Source organism: Zingiber officinale, chromosome 11A (assembly GCF_018446385.1).
Source record: "Zingiber officinale cultivar Zhangliang chromosome 11A, Zo_v1.1, whole genome shotgun sequence".
Lineage (NCBI taxonomy): Eukaryota > Viridiplantae > Streptophyta > Magnoliopsida > Zingiberales > Zingiberaceae > Zingiber > Zingiber officinale.
This window is the reverse complement of record NC_056006.1, coordinates 4,711,844-4,733,516: the sequence shown is the minus strand read 5'-3', so window position 1 is coordinate 4,733,516 and position 21,673 is coordinate 4,711,844. Positions and strand designations below refer to the sequence as shown.

Genomic DNA, 21,673 nt, shown 5'->3' with positions numbered 1-21,673 from the left:
TTCTCTCTGCAACTGCTTTCTTGCGTGCTGCTCCAAAGACGCTCCTACGACGCTGTGAAGCTTCTCCGACAACCTGCGACTCAGTTTTTATTTTCCTTGTTGTCGGTAACTTTATTTTATAGTTCTTATACTTATTGTGTAACTCTTTTGCGAATTATTAGTGGATTGCCCAATGAAACACTCTCACATGTGGGCCTTGGAGTAGGAGTTGACGAAGGCTCCGAACCAAGTAAAACTTTGTGTGTTAGTGTAATTTTCATTATTATTTTTCGCTGCGTATTTTGATTCGATAAAGATTTTTCAATGATCGCTATTCAACCCCCCTCCCTCTAGCGTTCTTTTCAATCTAACAAGTGGTATTAGAGCAAGTACCGCTCTGATTTGGTGCAACCACCAATCAGGCAAAGGGGGTGAAAATTTTTGTTTTTCTCTTTTTGGTTTTAAGTTTTTCGACATAATCCAAATTAGTACAATTACCTCTTTGGAAACATTTTATCGTAGCAATCCAATCTGAATTGGTACAACACCAATTCAGTCTTAATATTTTTATTTTTATCCCACACTACTAATCTAAGACCAAAAGTCTTGGGACTATCTTTGTTTTTCTTTATTGTGTGCAAGAGCAATGACCCAAAACGAGGGATACAACACTGTCCGTCCTACCCTCTTCAATGGTGACAACTTCCAGTACTGGAAGAAGCGAATGGAGGTCTATCTGAAGATCGACTTCGGTCAGTGGTTCAACATCACCAGAGGCTACAAGGCTCTGGTCAATAACGCCGGAATTCCAATGGACCCGGAACAGTGGAATCCGGAGATGAAGAAGAAAGCCCAAATAGATTTCAAGGCTCTCAGCACCCTCCAGTGTGGGCTAACGAAAGAAGAACTGAACTACGTCGACCCACACGAAAATGCAAAGGAACTGTGGGACAAGCTCATCGAATTGCACGAGGGAGCCATCAACGCGAAGGTAACCAAAAGAGACCTCTATCTGAATAAACTATTTAATATAAAAATGTAGGAAGGAAAAACTGCGAGTCAACTCCACGTGAGGATAAAGCACATCCTCAACGGGCTTCACAACATCGGCAACCAGATGGAGAATCGCGACCTGATAAGGTATGCCTTTAACGCGTTTCCTTGAAATGCACTGTGGGCATCCGTCGTGGATGCTTACAAGATTTCGAAGAATCTTTCTAAATTAAAGCTAGATGAACTATTTTGTGAACTCGAACTCCATGAACAGACTAACTCAAAACAGGTTAAGAAAGGAATTGACCTTTTTGCAGGTTCCTCTAAAGACAAGCCAAGAACCAAACCTGAATCTGAAGGTGAGTTTGACTAAGACCCAGGTGACGAAGAATATTTGGTGAACTTGGTAAGAAAATTGTTCATCGGGAGAAAAAAGAACTTCAGCGGGAATGATTTGCAGAAGATCAACTCCACCACTGATCCTAACAACAAAAACGTGATTTACTTCAGATGCAATAAGAAGGGGCACTACAAGAACAAGTGCCCAAAGTTGAAGAATGAAAAAACCAAGAAGAAAGCACTCAAGGTGACGTGGGACGAATCATCTTCGGATGAATCGAACAGCAAAGAACAGAAGCACCGTAGTTACCTCGTGCTGATGGCCTGCGAATCAGAATCGGAAGACAGGTCCAAACCCGAATTGAGCCACGATTCCATACTCATTTCCGAAGGTTCCGATGAGGTATACCTTAATTTAAGCAAAAAAAAATCAAAATAATTGCATGCTTAAATAAAAAATTAATCGAAAATGAAAATCAAAATAAAATGCTTCTTAAGGAAAATCAACACCTCAAGGAACAGATCAGAAATTCTAATCCAAATCAAGTTGTAAAACTTGAAGAGGAAAACTCAACATTAAAAATTAAAATTAATAAACTTAAAGGGCTATTAGAAAATTTTACATCTAGATCCAAAAACTTGGATCTATTCATATTTTTTTGGAGCAGAGCGAGTACCCACAGTTACCCTATTTAGGTCAGTCTCCCTTAGAGTTCAGGACTATGTCCTTTATAGGGTCTTAGTCTCTTGCATTTGTCGTTGACCACTCGCGACGTTGCGATGATGCATCCCTTTCACTCATTTTTACTGTATGTCTTCTGTCATAGATTAGATATAGATATTAGTTTACATATTTTTCATGTCATTCTTTACTCAGCTGGACTCATCACCAGTAGACGGGTTTACATGCCCTATTACAACATCTTCACCGCATACATTGCCTCTTTAGGTATTGATATCATGAGAGGTGATGTCAAAGCCCCGACTGAGTTTGACATGGTAGGATCTAGAAACTTTTCTTTAGGTGGTATTCATACAGATGATGAGGGTGTCTTGTCCTAGCGGAGGGGGGCCCAACACCAGTCTGACCCGGACATTGAGCCACAACCAGATGCTGAGGGGGAGGAGGCAGGGGTGGATGAGTTCATGGTTATGCTTTTTGGCTATCCCCCTGCAGCACGTCCCACCCCTCGCACTCTAGCCGACCAAGTTACCGGCCTTGAGTCAGCTGTGACTAGCCTTCGACAAGATATCACCAATCTTCGACGGGACATGCGGTAGGAGATTTCTGATCTTGGACGAGATATGCGGCAAGGTCTCCGATCTTTGACGGGGCATGCGGTAAGAGATTTCTAATCTTGGATGGGACATGCGGCAAGATGTCTCCGATCTTCGATGGGACCTATCCAGCTCTCTGAGGATGACCGGGCTCGTCACACTGAGCTGATAGAGATGTTCCGCTCTCTGGGTTCTGGACCACCCTCCTCATCATCACAGTAGATTAGGTTACTATTATCTACTTGTATTTGCCTTGATTATTGTTACTATGCATTGTACATTTTTGACTTACTATTTACAGTCAATTTTTCTTAGTTTATTTGTTACAATTAGGAATGTGCTTAATAGACTAGGACTCTTAATTTCAAAACTACTTTCAAAAATTATTCTTTAAAATTCTAGGGTAAAATTCTTTATTTTTCTCAAAAGTTCCCTTATTTTTAGAATTTTCAAAATTACTTTTAGCCTTAGTCTAGATCAAACCCTTAGAAAACATGCTCCTATAGATGTAGGACTTGAGCATCTCACCAACGCACTAGGATTACCTTGTTTATGTATTGCTAAACTTAGAAAGGGATGAGATGCATAGGCAGATTGCTTGAACTTAAGATGCTTATATTAGTGCATCAATACAAGTCTTGGCATTAAATATCAAAGTAACAGTAATCAGGTTAAGTTTTTCCAGTTTAGTCAAACACTAACTGGATAAATTAACTTAACCTAACTAATCAATTGAAAACTACTATCTCTGATAGTTAGTAAGTAACTAATGGTTAGACAGTTAAGGACGTTTTTTTTTGTTGTCTATTTTGAAATAATGTCAAGTTCAGGGGGAGGATTAATAACTTGAAAATTTTGAAAGTTACTTCATTTTTTTTACTACTAGCATTTTCAAAACTGTAAAGTTTGTAAACACTTCGATTTTATCACCCTTAGTGTTTTTAAATAATAGCTTTGTAAATCAGTTTGACCACTATTTAAGTTTTTGAAATATTATTTTAAAAGATATTTAAAAAAAAGTTTTCAAAATTTATCTTAAAAAAATCTAGTTATTTTAAAAATATTTCTTATTTTTTGAAAAAATAATTTTAAATTTTCTAATCTTAAAGTTATTTTTACAAAAACTTTTCTTTTGAAAACCTTATGAAAAATTAGTAGATTTTAAAACAATTTCAAATTTTCTAATCTTTAAAGTTGTTTTTACAAAATCTTTGAATTATCAAATTTTTGTATCTTTTAAAAATCTTATATTTTGAAAACTTTATAGATTTAGAAAATAATTTCAAAATCACCTTATTTTCGAAAATCCTGACATAAAGTTTTACTTTTAAAAATCACTTAACAAAGATGTCTTTAAAGAGTCTCTTCAAGTTAATTAATTTATTTTCTAAATTTATTTTAATAACCCTAAGTAATCCTGAAAATTTTCTATTGTCAAATTTTTTTTTGTTAATTTACTTAGCAAATTTTTTCCATGTATTGTCTATTCCTATTTTTTGATGAATGTCAAAAGGGGAGGGTTAAGTTAATTAAGTTAGTAAAATACCAAGCATAACATCAAAACAAGACTAGCTTAAAAAATATGTCATTTATTTTTGCATATTTCTATTTCTTGTTTTTTCTTAACTTAACGCAGGTTATCATTGCATCAAAAAGTGGGAGATTGTTGGTGCAGGTTGCACTAATGGTCTAACTCAAGTTTTGATGAATGACAAAGTAAGTTAAGTTAGGTTTAATGTGATCTAACGATTTAACTAAGTGTGCAGAAAAAGTCCAGATAGGTCGACGGGTTGACCGAATATCTGGCAAGAAATCCAGTTAGGTTGACGGACTGACTGGATAGTTGGTAGGAAGTCTACATAGGTCGACGGGCCAGATATCTGGCACAAAGTTTAGCTTGGTCAATGGGCCGACCAAATAGCTGGCATAAAGTTCAGACAGGTCGACGGGTTGACTAGATGTCTGGCAAAGTGGTAAGTTAAGGTAAGTCACTGGAGGAGAGTGACTTGGTGAAGACGCATTCCCCGTTTGAGGGAACAATGGGCGTCCATCCAGCTTAGATCCATTTGGAAAATTTAAGTTGAGATCTTGACTAGATTCTGGTCTCGAGGAAACAGAATATAATTACTACTCTTGACTATAATTGTGTTAACACTTGTTTTGCAGGGTAATATAAGTTTTATTGTCTCAGACTAACTTTATTTTACAAGAAATAAAGGCTGCTGGAAAAGGTGGTCCGGGCGTCCGGAATTCCCAAAATCAATCTTATCGCCAGCTTGGAGCGTGTTGATTGGATGGCTGACGTCATGGTCTAGGCACCCGAAACTGCCTATATAAGTAGCCTTCCACTTGGAGCACAAAACACAACTTCTCTCTGCAACTGCTTTCTTGCGTGTTGCTCTAAAGACGCTCCTGCAACGCTGTGAAGCTTCTCCGACAACCTGTGACTGATCAGTTTTTATTTTTTTTGTTTGTCGGTAACTTTATTTTATAGTTCTTGTACTTATTGTGTAACTCTTTTGCAAACTATTAGTGGATTGCCCAACAAAAGCACTCTCACGTGCGGACCTTGGAGTAGGAGTCAACGAAGGCTCTGAACCAAGTAAAAATTGGTGTGTTAGTATTGTTTTTGTTATTATTTTCCGCTGCGTTCTTTGACTCGATAAAGATTTTTCAACGATCACTATTCACCCCTCCTCCCCTCCTCCCCTCCTCTAATGTTCTTTTCGATCCAACAATTTTCGTATTTGACTCAGTGTGTTGGGTGTTCGAAAATGTGAGTTAGTCATCGACAAAGTCGTGCACGGACATTATATCTTAACTCTCTCTATATACATAGAGGAATGGATATAATGCACATCTAATGTATTTGTTTTCAACTTCTAAACCTTAAATACTACGTCCGAACTTCCTAGTTCCATGCCAACTCCCTATTGGACTTACGACCGCTAAGAGTTCGATCAACTTTTGACCCATCTAGACTTTCTCCTTGTGCCAAGTGTTCGGTCAACCTTGACCCACTTGGACTTATCATCTCGTGCCAAGTGTTCGATCCTCCATGACCCACTTGGACTTTCTTCTATCAGATGTTCGATCACCCTTGACCCATCTGGATTTCCTCGTGCCTAGCTTCACTCACCAGGTCTTTCCATTGCCCGGCTTCACTCACCGGGACTTTCCCCTGTCTGGCTTCACTCACCAGGACTTTCACTTGCCTAGCTTCACTCACCAGGACTTCTACCTGCCTGGCTTCACTCACCAGAACTTTCCCAACTGCCCGGCTTTACTAATCAGGACTTTCACCTAGCTTCACTCACTAGGACTTCTCAACTGCCCGGCTTCACTCACCGAGACTTGCACCTAACTTCACTCACTAGGATTTTTATCTGCCTGGCTTAACTCACCAGGACTTCCCACACGGACAATTGCACCTGCAATCTCCACGACCTGTCAGTCTCCATGTATTGTCGAACATCAAGACTCAAGCTTGTGCCAACTCAAGCTTAGTCAACCAGGTCAACCTTGACCTAGGGAATATTGCACCTTTCTCTCCACCTTTCTGAGATGACTAATCTAAAAGTCTACACACATGCTTAAGCATTCACTATGATCTTCTTATTCTCAAATCAAATACGAAGGTTGAGAAACCTTTATAAGATGATTTCTTCCTCTTACAAGATGGAGTGAGTTTGGGAGGAAGAGATTGTGAGTATGAAAGCTTGGAGATCACTTGGAGAGATTAAAGATGTTTTAGCATGAATAAGTTTTTTTCCTAGCTCCAAAAACTTCTTTTATATTTTTCATACTAGTGTTCACATCAGTTGATTGATGAGCTTCAACAACACTCAGGGATTTGTGGGATTTTTTGTCGTCAACGGTTTAATGGTCACGGATAAAGTTGTTGCCATGTGACCAAAAAGTCACGAGTTTGAATCATGGAAACATCCTCTTACAAAAAAGCAGGATAAGGCTGCATACAATGGATCCTTCCCCGGGACCCCGTATGGCGGGAGCTTCGTGCACCGGACTACTCTTTTTTTTTTTAACAGCTTAATGGTCACATACCAGTTGACAGGGTTTGACCATCAGTCGACTGATATAGATCATAGAATGTTGCCAACATTCTGTGAGTTTTGATACAGACACCATTCAACTAATGAAAATACAAGTCGACTGGTACACCTCAAGACTAAGGTTTAACTTATTTAAATATGATTCTTTCATACTTAAAACCTTTCCCTTAGCTTATACTTAAACCTTCAAGCATCTTACATCAGTCTCGCACCCTTAGGATGCTTCCGAGCCCACGGCTCCTCATCTTTGCGCTTGCCTTCAAGTGCTTCCTTCGACTTCATCATGCCAAGTCTTCCTTTGTCAAGAGGTCGTGCCTCTGAGACTTTACCACTAAGAGCTATGTTCTCGGATTTCATTTGTTAAGACTAACTTCTTGAACTTTCCTTGCAAAGTTTTCATGCTTGGGCTTTCATTATAGTTGTCACTCAACATTCATATTAGATAGTCAACATTACCTAATTTAAACTTATTTAACCAAACATCAAAAGTGAATGATACTTGAAGTAAGATTGCACCAACACTCAATTGGTTAGAAGATAACAAATTTACTATAATAGGACAAGAATTAATTCCCGATTGACATATGGCCTTGGAAAAAAAAATTCCTTTCACCTCCTAGTCACTTAGCGGTTGATTATAAACTAATCTCATGCTTTATCTCCTTTTACATAACCTGAAACGAACTATAAAAGACATATGAGATGAGCATAATTACTTTTTACTAATGATCACCAAGTCTTTCTCCTTCTTAATTTGACATCCCATCAATTGTTTTTAAGTGTAATCACTAACTTTGTCCTTCCTAATCCTACACACTTTGTCCTTAATCCTGCATTTCAAAAAGATATCCACGGAAAGAGTTCAAAAGAAAAAGAAGACTATCATTGCCGAGGTTATTATTATAATTATTATTATTATTATTGTTATGGAATTTGATAGTCTAAAGATTGATCGAAACTTCAATGAGAGGGAGGAAACTTCCAAGGTGATCATTTAATTATTCATAGTGGAATGTGCAATTATTTCTATAGTGAGCATAATCATTTTACTAATATATTTTCGGCGATTGACCACGTGGCGTATTTGTTGCGGAATTCTTAAAGAGTATATCTAAATTTTAAAATTTTCAAAAAAATATATTTATTTTTTGTTTTACCCACCAAATTTAACTTTTTTTTTCAAATCAAGAATTATTTCAAAAACATGACCACACTCCTCTGAATTATATCTTTAAAAATAGGGTGGTTTTCAAAATACTATAACACAATTATATTGGTTTTAAGATTTAGAGAAAATTATATTTTTAGTCTTGTAATTTATTATTTTTTAAATTTTAATTCTGTTATGAGTCAATTTACATCTTTAGTCCTTTAACTTATAATATTTTTCAATTTCAATCATTTTTCTTCTAAAATTGAAATTTTTCAACGGAAAATGATGAGTTGTAAATTGAATTTGGGGATTTTGATTTTTTATGACCCATGTGTTTTTTATATTCAAACTACAAATTAGACATTTTCCGTTGAAAAATTTTAATTTTGAAAGAAAAATGACTGAAATTAAAAAATATTACAAGTTACAGGACTAAGAACGTAAATTAACTCATAACAGAACTAAAATTGAAAAAGATGTAAATTACAAGACTAAAAATATAATTTTCTCTAAAATTTATGTGGCATGTGCATCACCAATGTTGATTTTAGAAATATAGCATCACAGTAATATTGATTTTTGAAATCTAAAATCACGTTATTGACGAGAAGAATAAAATGAAAAATAAGTGCCCTCTTTTGAAAATCTGAAAGTTAAATACACTATTTGAGGATTTCACAATTTTAAATACACCATCAATTTTTGATATATTTTCATAATGATTCTTCCCCCACTTATTAACGTCGTTATTATCGGTGGAAGGATGCTCCAAAATTATGACTTGAGTGAACCTGCAACTGGCCTATTGCTTGTCCCTAGTCGCAAATTATGACTTAAGACCAACATGAGCAAGACTTACATGAGTACGCCGAGTAACGAAGGCACCTCTAAATAAATTTCTAGTAGATTGAATAGGTGTAATCAAGCCAAGCCAAGTTAAGCTGAATAATAAGAAGTTCGAACTCAGATTCAATCAATTTGAAACCTAAATAGTTTACGAACGACTTAACTCATTTATACTCCTAAATTCAATCAATTTGAAAATAGGATCAAGTGAGCTAAAGGCTTTTTCCAATAGATTAAAGGTTGAACAATCGACTCAGCAAGATTTTCATTGAATTGTCCAAATAGTTATAATTTATTTTTAAAAAATATAAAATGTAATTAAAAGATGGAATCTAGCTATGTCCTGAATGTCACATAAAACACCAAGAATGAATTGATTACATAAAAGAAAAAGAGAAAAACAAGCATCTGGAGTCATAAGTTGAATGATGCAAGTAGACAAAGGAGAGGTTGAATCGATATATGAATTGTTCAGCACAAACAAGAAGATGATGGAGACATTGTAGGAACCACCCGACAACCCCAACCGAAAAAATACAGTCCACTTTTCTCTTTGTCGAACTACTAATGAGAGAAAGGAGAAGAAGAAGAGCAACACCACCACTTGAGATCCATCACCATTTGAGAGCATGATAGGACATGGAATCTACTTGCTTGTTCTTGGTGGTTAGGTGTAGTTGTAGAGAGGTCCCACCCATCCTTCACTTTTCCTCCTCTTCGTGGATTGTAGTCCCTACTTCGAGGCCTCAATCATAGAGCAAGTCGAAAAATCAAGGGTAGGGTGAATATGCGATACTTGATTAAGACAATAAACCTATACTAATGAAGGATTTCTTAGATAGAGGGTCTATATTTGAAAGATATTCCGATTGAATATGCTTCCTCTCTATGGAGCCTAAAAAAAGAGCAAGGGTAGGCCTTCTTCAAGGATGAATACTTGTATTGGACGAATCTCAATTAATGATGAATGAATTTCTTAGATAAGGTCTTTATATATATATATTCAAAAATATTGAAACCAAAGGAGCGAGGGTAGACATTTTTCATGGTAAATTCTCATAGAGAATTGTTGATCATGTTCGAAAGCGGTGAAGTAGTTGGCTAGGAAACGTGGCTTTGTTGTTGATCGAATGAAGACTCCACGCTGTCCTGCGTAACACAGAGAGCGTTAGTACCGGGTCAGGGAAGAGATCCTCTGCATTGATCCTCCGATGCTCAAGTCAGTGATCGAGTTATGAGAAAATAGTGGAAGAAATTGTAGCAACGAACGTTTAGAACTATAAAACATTACATACCTCCGCCTATAGATGAAGATCCTTTTTTATAGTGTCATTGTTGTGTCTGTGCACATATCCCAAATCATTTGCACACATTCCAAAGCATTCTTAAGAAAGAACAAGTCATAGAGTGACTCTAACACCTTTTCTAACATGAGACCGTAAATCTCTGCAATTTGACAGGTTAGAAGCTTCAAAAGCACGATTTGACAGGTTGAAAGCTTCAAAAGTGTAATTTGTCTGCAGAATATCGTATATCCTTTGTAGCATAAAATTTTTTTAAAAAAAGTACGAAGCCATTGGGCCATGGGGCCCTCAATGGGCTGACCGACCACTCTTCTAGAGGACCGCTAGATCGGCCTTGCAGAACGTGGCCGGTGACTCGATCTTCACTCAGCCTCTTCATTGGCCCCAAAGGCACAGTCTATCTGATCAGCACGTAGGTCCGATCGGCTGGAGCAATTGGTCGAGGTAATTAATACTTAGTCTTGAGCTTTGTCCGCATGTTGTAGGTTGGGACATGAAATACGGCCGATCGGAAAGTCCGGTCGGCCTGATTCTCACTACTCCTTGCACTCTGCTACATGTAAGAGGATTTGCACTCGGACTCCAATGTCCGATTGGCCATTCAAGGTCTGAACAGCCAATCGAGCACCGATCGACTGTATGGCCCGTTCGAGTGCGTCCCTACTTCTGTGGGTGACTTTAGAGATTGACCACTTCTTAATTTTGACTACCTCGAGAGTCAGTCTTCTCGGCATTGACTTGCCTTTTGAGGGTCCATTTTTATCATCGTATCAATTGTCTTAGATAGTCTTTCGATTTGAAAATGCCAAAATCATGTCTCCAAAGCCTCGTCCCTCTTCGAAAAGCCTCTACTCTTCATGGAGCATAGCTCCTACTCTGAGGAGCCAACTTCTTGCAGCAATCGAAAGCATCCTCTCTTTACAAAGGCATTCCTCTTTTTCCTCCTCTTCATGGAGTGACTTGGTCGAATCGAAAAGAGTTTAACTTGTCATTTTCAAAAGAAGAGGAGGGAATCTGAGAAATTTTCACTGTCAAGGGCCTTGTTTATTTGTTTGCCCTTCTTTGGCCTTTCAATGAGCACATGATGCCCTCCACTCACTAAAATCTATGCACTGCAATAATAATAATAATAATAATACTAATAATAATAATACAAAAGGCCTCAAGAGATTCTCCTTTTGATATGTCAAGCCAACAATGATAATGTTGTTGTAAACATTATCAGCAGTCATTCATTTCACAAACTCCCATGTTCACAATGAAATGTCATAGATGTTTCTAATGGAGTCTATATAATGCTTCATACATGCATTATCACTCAAGGGGATCTCTTCTTCTCCTTTCTATCAACCACAACTCTATTTCTTCATCAGGTGAGCAACAAGTAACACATATTGAGCTCCATACATTGGTTTATCGCTCGAGAGTTTCATTTCATTCCGCGCCTAGTTTCACCGTACTCCTAGTGAGTGTTGTTTTGTGTGATGCTATCCAAACTTGTTAGTATTACAATTGTTTCTCTGAGGTTAGATGGAATCCAACCCAAATTTAGTTTTTTTTTTAATTATCTATGTAAATTTTTTACTTAGCCCACTAAAATCCACTCCTTCCACCCCAAAGGCCAACCTACCTCATTAAGTTCAAGCCCCTCCCAATTCTATAACTCCTAGTAGTGACTATCATGATGGACTTAGCCACCCAGATGCATGCACCCATGGCTCATTAGCACAATGGCAATCTCAAGTGATCACCAACAAAGTTGGCACTGTGATGATGAAAGTGGTGCTGCAGTGCAAGGGACCAACTTAGTGGAAACTTTAGAAAAGTCTGTAATGAGAAGATATCATTATGGACTTTCTTTGCCCAATTGCTTCAACTTTAGCTGTTGGAGTTTGGTAACTGATGCATTTTCACAAGACACAATTGTTGCTTCAAGGCCCCATCATGTTCCCCATGATCAATCTTCTCGATATCGAATACGAAGAGATTCGGATCCACATCGAAAAGATATTGAAAATATAAAAAGGCAAGGGCCAACAAGAACAACCTCTGTGCCTAAGAACAAAGAAAATGATCATGGGGCCTTGCCTGCCTACTCAATTCTATAGCTTGAGTAAACTATAACTGAACCGCTTTTTCTGCGAAAAAAATCGTAGCACATGTCTCCAGCCGCGGCCTGAACTTCTAAGGGAGAGAGATCGATCGATCCATCCATCGATCGGGGAAGATGAAGTTTATGAAACTCGGAACAAAGCCAGACACCTTTTACACAGATGAAGCTGTGAGGTTAGTAAAATACTTGAACACTTGTGTTGTTCTTGTGAATGTTCTTGATTTGATTCTGCTGCAGATCAGTGCCTTCTGATGTGCCGACTGACCTGATTGTTCGCATCAGCCACACTACTTACCTCTTGCATAAGGTTTAGTCTTATAAAAATCGAACAAATCGAACCCAAACACAAACACTACACTACTGATGAACTCAATGCAACTTGAATTTGAATGCAGTTTCCACTTCTAGTGAAGTGTGGCCTAGTCCAGCTGCTCTGCTCCGACGGCGGAGACAATGAAGCCGGCGAGGCGACCCCGATTGCCCTCCACGACATCCCGGGGGGAGAAGAAGCCTTCGAGCTCTGCGCGAAATTCTGCTACGGGATCACCATCAACCTCAGCGCTCACAACTTTGTGGCGGCCCTCTCCGGCGCCAAGTTCCTGCGGATGAACGAGTCGGTCGCCAAAGGGAACTTCATCAGCAAGCTCGAGCTGTTCTTCCACTCCTGCATCCTGGAAGGGTGGAAGGACTCGATCCTCACGCTCCAGGCGATGTGGAGTCACTCCGGCTGGTCGGACGATCACAGAATTGTGCAACCTTGCATGGATTCGATCATCGAAAAGATCCTCATTCATCCATCACAGGTTTAATTGCAAGCACTAATTGTGTTCTAAACCATGATCATTCATTCATTCTTTGCCATTTACACAGGTTTCATGGTCTTATACTTATACGAGGCCTGGCTACAACAAGAAGAAGCAGAAGCACGCCGTCCCTAAGGATTGGTGGACTGAAGATGTGTCCGATCTCGATCTCGAGCTCTTTCGATCGATCATTTCGACAGTCAAATCCACCAAGAAACTCCCCTCTGCGCTGATTGGGGAAGCACTGCATGTCTATTCGTGCAAGCACATGCCGAGCCCGCTGGAGTTGCAGAAGCATGCGCAGAGCTCGGTGAATCAGAGCAGCGAGCTGGGGATGAGCAAGCACCGACAAGTCCTGGAGGCCATCGTGAGCATGATCCCGGCCGAGTCGAGGGCGGTTTCCGGCAGTTTCTTGCTGAGGCTGCTGGAGATCGCCGGCCATGTGAGAGCCTCGTCGTCCACCAGAGCCGAGCTGGTGAGGCGATCGGGACAGCAGCTGGATGAGGTCGCGGCGAGTGATCTTCTGATTTCGGATATCGGCATGGTGGAGGCGGTGCTGGAGAGCTTCCTCCTGCAACTCTGTCAGTCGGTGCCGAGAGAAGAGACGGAGAGAGTCGTCGCCTCCATGGCCAAGGTGGGAAGGACCTTCGATTCGTACCTGCAGATCATCGCCGGCGACGGTGCTTTGCCGGTTTCCAAGTTCATTGAGCTCGCAGGGTCGTTGCCTGACATGGCGCGAACAGAGCACGATGGACTATATCAAGCTATCGACATTTTCCTGAGAGTAAGATTTTTTTTTTCACAAATATTAGTTTCATTTCTTTAAAAAAAAAATAATGAAGTTTTGATATGACCGTAAAATTATTGTCGTGTGATTTTATAGCCACGGATTTGAATCCCTCCGACGAAAGCTTTGTGCATTGGACTATTTTTCTTAGTTGAATTCTTTCATTAAAATCTCCAGAAAAACTCTCCTTCCCCTTTTTTTTTGGACTATCATGCTATTAAATTTTTTATTTTACATTTCTCGGAAGGAGAGTCTTGGTATAATAATAAAATTATTATAGTATAACTTTATAATTATGAATTTAAGTAGTAAAAATAATCTCTAACCATATAGAATAAGACTCATCCTTTCCCTAAAACTCTGTATTTAAAAAAAGTTTCATGCATCAGACTATTTTTATTGATCATAATCTCACATTTCCATTTGGTGAACTATCATACTATTACTAAATTGTCTAGGAACTAGTTAAGAGTAAGTAAAACTTTTCATAAATATTAGTTGCATTTATCATTATTGGTCATAGATTCAAGTAGTAGAAATAGTCTATGTAATTTAATTCTTTCTCAAAATCTCATATTGACGGAAGTTTTATGTATCGGATTACCTTATTAGTGGTATTCTTGATAATAATCTCAAAGAAATCTAACCTTTTTTCTTCTGTTTTATTTGTGAACTATTATGCTGTTGCTACATTAGGAACACCCGGAGTTAAGCAAGGCAGAGAAGAAGAGGCTCTGCAGGATGATCGAGTGCCGGAAATTGTCAGCCGAAGCTCGCTTAGATGCCATCGGCAATGACCAGCTGCCACTGCGCACCATCGTGCAGCTTCTCTTCATAGATCAAGAAACGAATGGCGGTGTCGGTGCCGGAGCCGGTGCCGGTGCTAATCAAGAAGTATCAGTTGCCAAGGTAGCTGCAGCTCAGGACGAGGAGAAGAGGTCTAGAAACAGAGCTGAAACTCGGCACCATCACCGAGAGCCTGCTTTAGCTACGCGAGCAGAGAGAACGAGGGTGGTGCCATCGCCATCCGAACCTACAAGAACAATTAAACATGTTCAGAGTTGAAATGGAAGATCGAAGAAGAATGAAATGTCTCATCGTTGTTCTGCGTTAAATGATGATTTATTGGTATTTAAGAAGAAGTATTCATGATTCTTTTTTTTCAGTGGAATTCGACTAAGTTTAGTTTCCTACTGTTCAATGATTTCAGCTTTAAGTATTCATATAACAACAATAACCCACTAGTTATTCATGAAACAACAAAATAGCTAGGTAATTGTGAGTCTCCTCTTGTGCCTAATAAGAAAACTAGAACTAGGATTTTTCATACCGTAACCAACTTCTTAAGGAAATCTAGCACTAAAATCCTAATGGATTATTGGGGTAAAAGATAATATTGTTGATCCCAAACAGTCTAGTATATTATCAACCCCATTATTGGGATTTGTTTGTCGTTTTTTTTCTACAGGCATAGCTGAATTAGTACTCGAATAGTATAATTGTATTAAAGGAGCAACGTTCAAATTTCTTAGGATTCATTTCCATAGAGAATTAGTTCCTTCGAAGGTTGCTCAATATCATGATTTATCTCCTTTCCATAAGACCTTAGGACAAAGAATGGAGGAACGCTTAAGATGAACATAATCACTTTTGCATCACATATTTAACCCGTGGTTGGTAATAATTTTGTTCAAAGTTATTATAGATTATAATTTTAATGATAATAATGAAGTAAATTTGACAAAATTAGAATGTTTTAATGATATAACACTGCTCAGTAATTTTGGTTAATCAAAATTATTATAATATTTTTGAAATGAAGTTTTTTCATGATAAAAAAATGACATGAAGGTGGTGTTTAGTTTTATTTTTTTGTAAGTTAAAATATCCTTTTGACTAACAAAAATGAACTACACTCTTTAAATATTTTGTAAAGACATAATGGGTTGAGTAAATAAACAAACGTGAAATGCTTTTTTGGCAATTTTATTTATCTATTTAAGTAACTTTTTTCTTTTAATATAAAAGTTAATCATTTTTCTATTAAAATGAACGGTATCTAGAACGATTTAAGTGATATTAAAAGTATATTATACACTTTAAAATTATTTGACATTTTATAAAAGAAACCTTCAAATTTATTGGTTATTTTAGAACGGTAAATTAGAAAAAAAAAAATCTTCAATCACAATTTTAACTTTATTTGCAGTCCTCAATCATAAAAAAATTTTATTTCTGCTCCCTGCATACAAAGTTGTATCTGCTTCAACTCCTTCATGCAAATATTCTTACCTAATTGTCTCTTAGATTTTTTAAGTACAAAAGGTCCAAAAATAAGTATAATTTCATTTAAAGTCAGCATTTTACACTAGAATTAAGTACATTTTCTATTAAACTGAGTACGACTTTTTTCTGCTTAATATAATTTCTTCTAAATTTAGCACCATTTACAGTAAATATATATATTTTTCATCCAATTAATAAAAAGAATCATTCTCAATTTGATAGAAAATATACTAAAACGAGTATAATTATTCTTAAAGTAAGACTTATACTGGAATCAAGCATATTTTCTTTCAAAATGTCTCTTATATTTGTTATGTACAAATAGTTTTAAAACGAATATAATTCCTGTTAAATTCAGTATTTTAAATTACAATTGAGTATATTTTTTTATTAAATTGAGCCCGACTTTTTTCTTACTTAATATAATTCTTCCTAAATTCAGTACTATTTAAAGAAAATTTAGTGTTATTTTCATCCAATTGAGTACCATTTAAAAAAAAAAATCTAGTATAGGAAAAGGAATCGTACTCATTTTGATAGAAAAAATATACTATATTCTAGTTTAATGCACTGAATTTAAGAGAAATTATACTTATTTTTAGACTTTTTTATACCTAAAAAATCAGGGGTGATCCTGTCCGAAAGTCGATGAGATGGATGCTAGGGATGTGGCGCTCTTGCTGACCTCCTGTGGACTTCTCTCCAATCCTGCAACACAACCAGTGTCAGTGCCGAGCCAGGGAAGAGGTCCCCAACGATGACCCTCCGACGCTCAAGTCAAACTCCGCCGAAGAAGAAGAAGCAAGTAGCGGAGCAAGAAGAAAATTGTACCGCAACAGTAGAAATCACATGCAATGCATACCTCCGTCGATGTTTGGACCCTTCCTTTATATAGAGCTCTTGTAGTGCGTGTGCACACTTCCCAAGGCGAGCATGCGTCTCAAAATTTCCCCTGAAAATACGTGTCAGTAAAGTATCCCTGACACAATACCTTAACGGGCCGAATATATCTTTGAGGTGACAGTGGAAGTTTCCGCTATACAATTCTCTGTCTGACCATGTCGCATGCCAGCGACACTAGTTCCCAAAAGGATGTCGAAAGATATCCTGCTGTGTCTGTTGCTTGGCCGAGCGGAATAACCGCTCGGCCGGAACTCCACTATCCACATGTTGTCTGCTACCGAGCCGAGCGGGATAGCTACTCGGCCAGAAGTTCACTATCTGTGTATTGTCTGCTGCCAGGCCGAGCGAGATAGCCGCTCGGCCGGAAATCCTTTGTCCTCGTGATTTGTGGTTGGGCCGAGCGGGATGGTCGCTCGGCCGGAAGCTCATTGTCCGCGTGCTCGGCTGATGTTGAGTCTGCTGCTCCGCCGAGTGTGGTAGTCGCTCGGCTCGGCTTCTGCACATTTCTCCCTTGAGCGTCGAGATTGAATGCTCCCCGTGTCGGGGGTGACAGTAGATCGGATCCTTTCTCCCGGTCGGGGAATGTTTCGCCCGGTCGGGGAATGCTCTATACGCATTGACCGTCTTGACTTTGATCTCTTTTAACTTCTACCGTGATAGTAGGGTGGGGCTCCTCTTCATCATCACATCAAGAGGTAATTAGATAAATATATTTGAATAAGAAGTGGAAACAAAGATTTTTATTAATAGAAATTGTATGTAAAATTTTATTTACTAATGGGTATGTAAAGTTTCATTTACTAATGGGACTGCAGGCAAATTTCCCTTAGAAAGTCGTTTTGGATAAAACACCCCTTCAATTTTTCTTATTAAATATAAGCTCAACTTTTGTTCTCCTTTTTACCTACTAGTCTCCATTTTCCTTCGACGAGCTCTCTTTTCCTCACGCTTCGTCTCGACCCCTCGCCCTCCCGATCGAACTCGCGGAAGCCCTAGACTCAGAGGCAGGTTCATCATTTTGATTCCTCTTTGTTGTTCTTTTCGATTTTGAAAACTTCAGATCGAGTTATCTTTCACTGCCTGCCATATCTTTTCAGCTGGTTTTTTTTTTTTTTTGTAGGTTTCTTTGATTTGGATTCGTTTGATGGGGGATTGAATTCAACGAATTGATCGATCTAAGAGAGAGACCTTTCAGCTCTTGTTCTGGTGTTGTGATTTTGGTTTGAGATTCTAAACTTCGATTTGATAGCAGGAACTCCGAGGATGTTTAGTAGGCTTTTAGGAAAGCCCAAAGAGCAAACCAGCGCCTTGGCAACTATCGAGAAATTATATGAGGTACTTCGATCTTCCCATCTTGTTTCCCGTTTCTTGACTACGAATCGTAAGCTAAAACTTGATCGGTTGGACTTCGTGGATTGTGAAGCTTTTTTCATGTTTGTTTGGATACATGATGTGGAAGCCCAACTTCAACCTGTTCATGAAAAGAAAACAGTTCGGCTTTGCCTAATAGAGTGGTTTAATCTGTGAATAGTATGCATAAGAGCATGAACACATGTTTTGGGCCACAAATTTAGGGTTTTTTTTTTGTTGTTGTCAGAGTATCAGTGGATGATACATTTCTAATCATCACTCTATATGTTTCAGACACTTGAAATGCTTGAGAAAAAGGAGAAAGTTCTCCTTAAGAAGTCTGATGCTGAGATCGAAAAGGCTAAACAATTCACCAAAACTAAAAACAAAAGAGGTGAGATTTATCATCTGGCCGTACAAGTTTATGGTTCACTTTTTTGTCCATGACACGATATGTTTTTCAACAAAGGTGATCTAGCCAAAATACCAAATTGTTCAATCACAAGTTATTTATCCTGTGTGACAAGTATTAGTTTGTGTATGAAGCTTCATACTTATGCTACTACATACACTTGTTGTCATATGTTTTTAGGTTAAAAGATTGTCATGCTAATTAGATAGAATAGATTGCTTTGGGTCGTATTTATACCTTTTTTGGTCATTTGCTTAGTATGATAAGTTTCTTTTTATCTATAATATTTGGATATCTGAACTTGTTCATTTGACATACTATATGCTCTTCTTGATTGTTCAATTTTGAGTATTTTATGGTGTTCCCCTTATGTTCATAAGAATAAACTTGAGTTATGAGCTTATTGGGAACTAAAAGAATAGAGAGTAGACAGAGATTTCCTACAGAACCGAGAAATATAACAATATACATGAAAAATCATCTTTCTTTAAAAATGCTTTTCTTGGATTCATTTGAATAGAACTATTGGTATTACTAACTGAAGATGGCTGGTTGTAGGTCTATCCACCTTTTTTGTTGTTTTTTTAGAGAAAACCAACCAAATCATATTATTTTCACCCAACTATGATAGGTTAACTACCTTACCAATATATATGTATATATACAAATATATATTGGTTCTCTCAAAGTGCTAAATTTTTTCGACAAGAATTTTCACCTAAGGTGATCCGTGTTGCTCATGTAACTCTTCACAACCAAATAGGTATAGTCATTCTTTACATTTATGCCTTTTTTGCTTTGAATTTGAATGCCCCTGCTGTACATATTAATAATCTTGTAGCGTATTTTTATGCCATTTGGTAAACCTTTGTATCTGAACTACGAGAATACACTTACTCTATTCCATGTGGATTTAATCAAACAGCACACTAGACACCATTGACATAATAAATTGTGAGATTTTATGATTCATGTTCATTTTTACCTTTCATAAAATAAATACTTCTACCTTTTCCAAATTTGTTTATCATGTTCCCTATGCCCTTTGGCTTTGTAGGCATCGATATGCATGCTCTGTTATCAAAGAAACATTCTCTAAACAATTTGCTAGGTTTTAACAATCTGAAAATTGTGTTTTCTTCTCTATTAGCTGCTATACAATGCTTGAAGAGGAAGAGACTTTATGAGCAACAAATTGAGCAGCTTGGAAACTTCCAGCTGAGAATTCATGATCAGGTTTTGATCAAAATTTAGGACTTCTTGATTTTTTTTTGCTTTATTCTTGTGACTTTCCTTTTGTAAACATCGTTATCATCTTGTATTTATGCCCTTATGTGTAATTCCAGATTATACTATTGGAAGGTGCAAAAGCTACGACAGAGACCGTCGATGCATTGAGAACAGGAGCATCTGCAATGAAGGCAATGCAAAAAGCAGTGTGAGTAGATAAAACAACATTGCATAATAGTATTTTCTGTTCTAAATGAACTAATATTCTTCCATGTCAGTCTGCAGTAATTCTATGAATAAAAATTTATTAATCATGCTTGACAGTTAAAATTGATTAATTGCATGTGCCCCATGCTACTGATTTTTATTTGCTCTTTTATTATGTAAATTACTAATAATTTCCATGCTTCCTGTACCACTCAATTTGTAATAGAAATGTCGACTAATATGACTGGTTCACTTTGTTTTATACAGTAATATCGACGATGTTGACAAGACAATGGACGAGATCAACGAGCAGACGGAGAACATGAAACAAATCCAGGAAGCATTAGCCACTCCGATCGGCTCTGCAGCTGATTTTGATGAAGTATACCTTCACTCCATGTTCTGTCTTTTGCCGCTCCATTTTCCTTGTTCATGCTACAAATCGAACTTTGTTTATCAGGACGAGTTGGAAGCAGAACTGGAGGAGTTGGAGGGAGCTGAGTTGGAAGAACAGCTTCTTCAGCCAGCCGCAGCTGCTCCGGTCGCTCCGGTGCATGCTCCTGCTGGTAGACTACCGACTCGCCCTACTCCCCAGAAAAATACTGCCGAAGAAGATGAACTTGCAGCATTGCAAGTTGAGATGGCACTGTAGTCAGCTACCATGAATCGTTGTGATATGTTCCATGTGTAGTAGATTAGGATCAACTTTAACAATGAGCGACTAAACTGATTGTTGTACTAATAAAGTCGATATTCTATAATTGGGAGTGCCTTGAGTTGGAGACTTTTGTTGGGTTTATAATGTTCATCGTGTATTTCTTGAAGGTAAACTCATTATTGATCAAAAGCGTTGCTAACAATTCTTATTTCAACAAAACACGGATCAAAAAATGGGCCACTTTCCATCATTGGTGGAGAGTGATGATCCACGTATAAAATAAGTGGGGGTCATCACTTTCCACCATTAGTGGAGAGTGATTCATCCTTTGATCCGCGTTTTACAGACCAAAAAATTCATGCTTCATAAACTGTAGTCAATTTCGAACTCCTCTTATCTACATAATTTATCACTTTTTAAATGTTTATCATATATTTTATAACACAAGCCGAATAGTATAAAAAAACGTGAAAAAAAAATCGTTCAAACTCGCGAGCTCAAGTCTGTAATCATTATTTTAATAATTTAATTTAGTATTAATTAAATAAATAAAATTGTTTAAAATTTATAAATAAGTTTTATTGTTGCTTTACTTTTTTTTTAATGGGTTGAAAAAATTTTAGAACTTGTTTTACAAGTTACAAAAGAAACTAATAATAAAAAGGTTTCATTTCCATTTTTAAAAAATTTAAAATCGTTTTAGAAATAAAAAATATATATATTTGACAAAGCGTGCAGTCATTTTCATTTTTTGATTCCCTCGTTTTTGGCTGGAGAGAGTGAGAGTGAGGTTTTCCCTTACCGTCGAGACTCGAGAGAGACTATCAGTGCTATCCTCCTCCTCCTTAGCCACCGCTGATGGGCTGCCGTCCTTCTCCACCAATGCTGATGGTAACTTTCCTCCTTGTCTTTCTCGCTCTACACAGGAGTGGATCCTTTGGATCGCGGGCGCAGATCTC

General features: G+C 37.7%; 2 protein-coding genes across 6 annotated transcripts; both read left to right on the top strand.

Moving 5' to 3' along the window:
* Nucleotides 1–11,187: 11,187 nt before the first annotated feature.
* Nucleotides 11,188–14,869, top strand: LOC122031887 (BTB/POZ domain-containing protein At5g47800-like). Of its 3 annotated transcripts, none has more exons than XM_042591094.1 (6): nt 11,188–11,338; nt 12,122–12,251; nt 12,316–12,385; nt 12,474–12,881; nt 12,949–13,665; nt 14,365–14,869. In XM_042591094.1, the coding sequence occupies exons 2-6, from the start codon at nt 12,193–12,195 to the stop codon at nt 14,731–14,733; spliced, it is 1,623 nt and encodes a 540-aa protein (XP_042447028.1). In that variant the 5' UTR covers nt 11,188–11,338; nt 12,122–12,192; the 3' UTR covers nt 14,734–14,869. The 3 variants fall into 3 exon arrangements, with proteins under 3 accessions (XP_042447028.1, XP_042447029.1, XP_042447026.1); XM_042591095.1 differs by having other exon boundaries at nt 11,304–11,430; XM_042591092.1 differs by lacking the exon at nt 11,188–11,338 and having other exon boundaries at nt 11,433–12,251.
* A 2,877-nt stretch (nt 14,870–17,746) lies between these two features.
* LOC122032531 (vacuolar protein sorting-associated protein 32 homolog 2-like) lies at nt 17,747–20,880 on the top strand. 3 transcript variants are annotated; one of them, XM_042591835.1, is made up of 7 exons: nt 17,747–17,865; nt 17,978–18,192; nt 18,502–18,601; nt 19,770–19,855; nt 19,966–20,057; nt 20,324–20,438; nt 20,517–20,880. In XM_042591835.1, exons 2-7 carry the CDS (start codon nt 18,121–18,123, stop codon nt 20,706–20,708), a joined length of 657 nt encoding a protein of 218 aa, XP_042447769.1. In that variant the 5' UTR covers nt 17,747–17,865; nt 17,978–18,120; the 3' UTR covers nt 20,709–20,880. The 3 variants fall into 3 exon arrangements, with proteins under 3 accessions (XP_042447769.1, XP_042447770.1, XP_042447771.1); XM_042591836.1 differs by having other exon boundaries at nt 17,749–17,861; nt 18,110–18,192; XM_042591837.1 differs by having other exon boundaries at nt 17,777–17,865; nt 18,110–18,192.
* The last annotated feature ends 793 nt before the right edge of the window (nt 20,881–21,673 follow it).

What these genes read in the sequence shown, in the direction of transcription:
- LOC122031887 (XM_042591094.1), top strand. Translation starts at nt 12,193, where the DNA reads ATGAAGTTTATGAAACTCGGAACAAAGCCAGACACCTTTTACACAGAT. An exon ending in TACACAGATGAAGCTGTGAG is followed by an intron (nt 12,252 to 12,315) that starts GTTAGTAAAATA and finishes ATTCTGCTGCAG; the next exon opens with ATCAGTGCCTTCTGATGTGC. An exon ending in CTATCGACATTTTCCTGAGA is followed by an intron (nt 13,666 to 14,364) that starts GTAAGATTTTTT and finishes TTGCTACATTAG; the next exon opens with GAACACCCGGAGTTAAGCAA.
- LOC122032531 (XM_042591835.1), top strand. Translation starts at nt 18,121, where the DNA reads ATGTTTAGTAGGCTTTTAGGAAAGCCCAAAGAGCAAACCAGCGCCTTG. An exon ending in CAAAACTAAAAACAAAAGAG is followed by an intron (nt 18,602 to 19,769) that starts GTGAGATTTATC and finishes CTTCTCTATTAG; the next exon opens with CTGCTATACAATGCTTGAAG. An exon ending in AAGGCAATGCAAAAAGCAGT is followed by an intron (nt 20,058 to 20,323) that starts GTGAGTAGATAA and finishes TGTTTTATACAG; the next exon opens with TAATATCGACGATGTTGACA.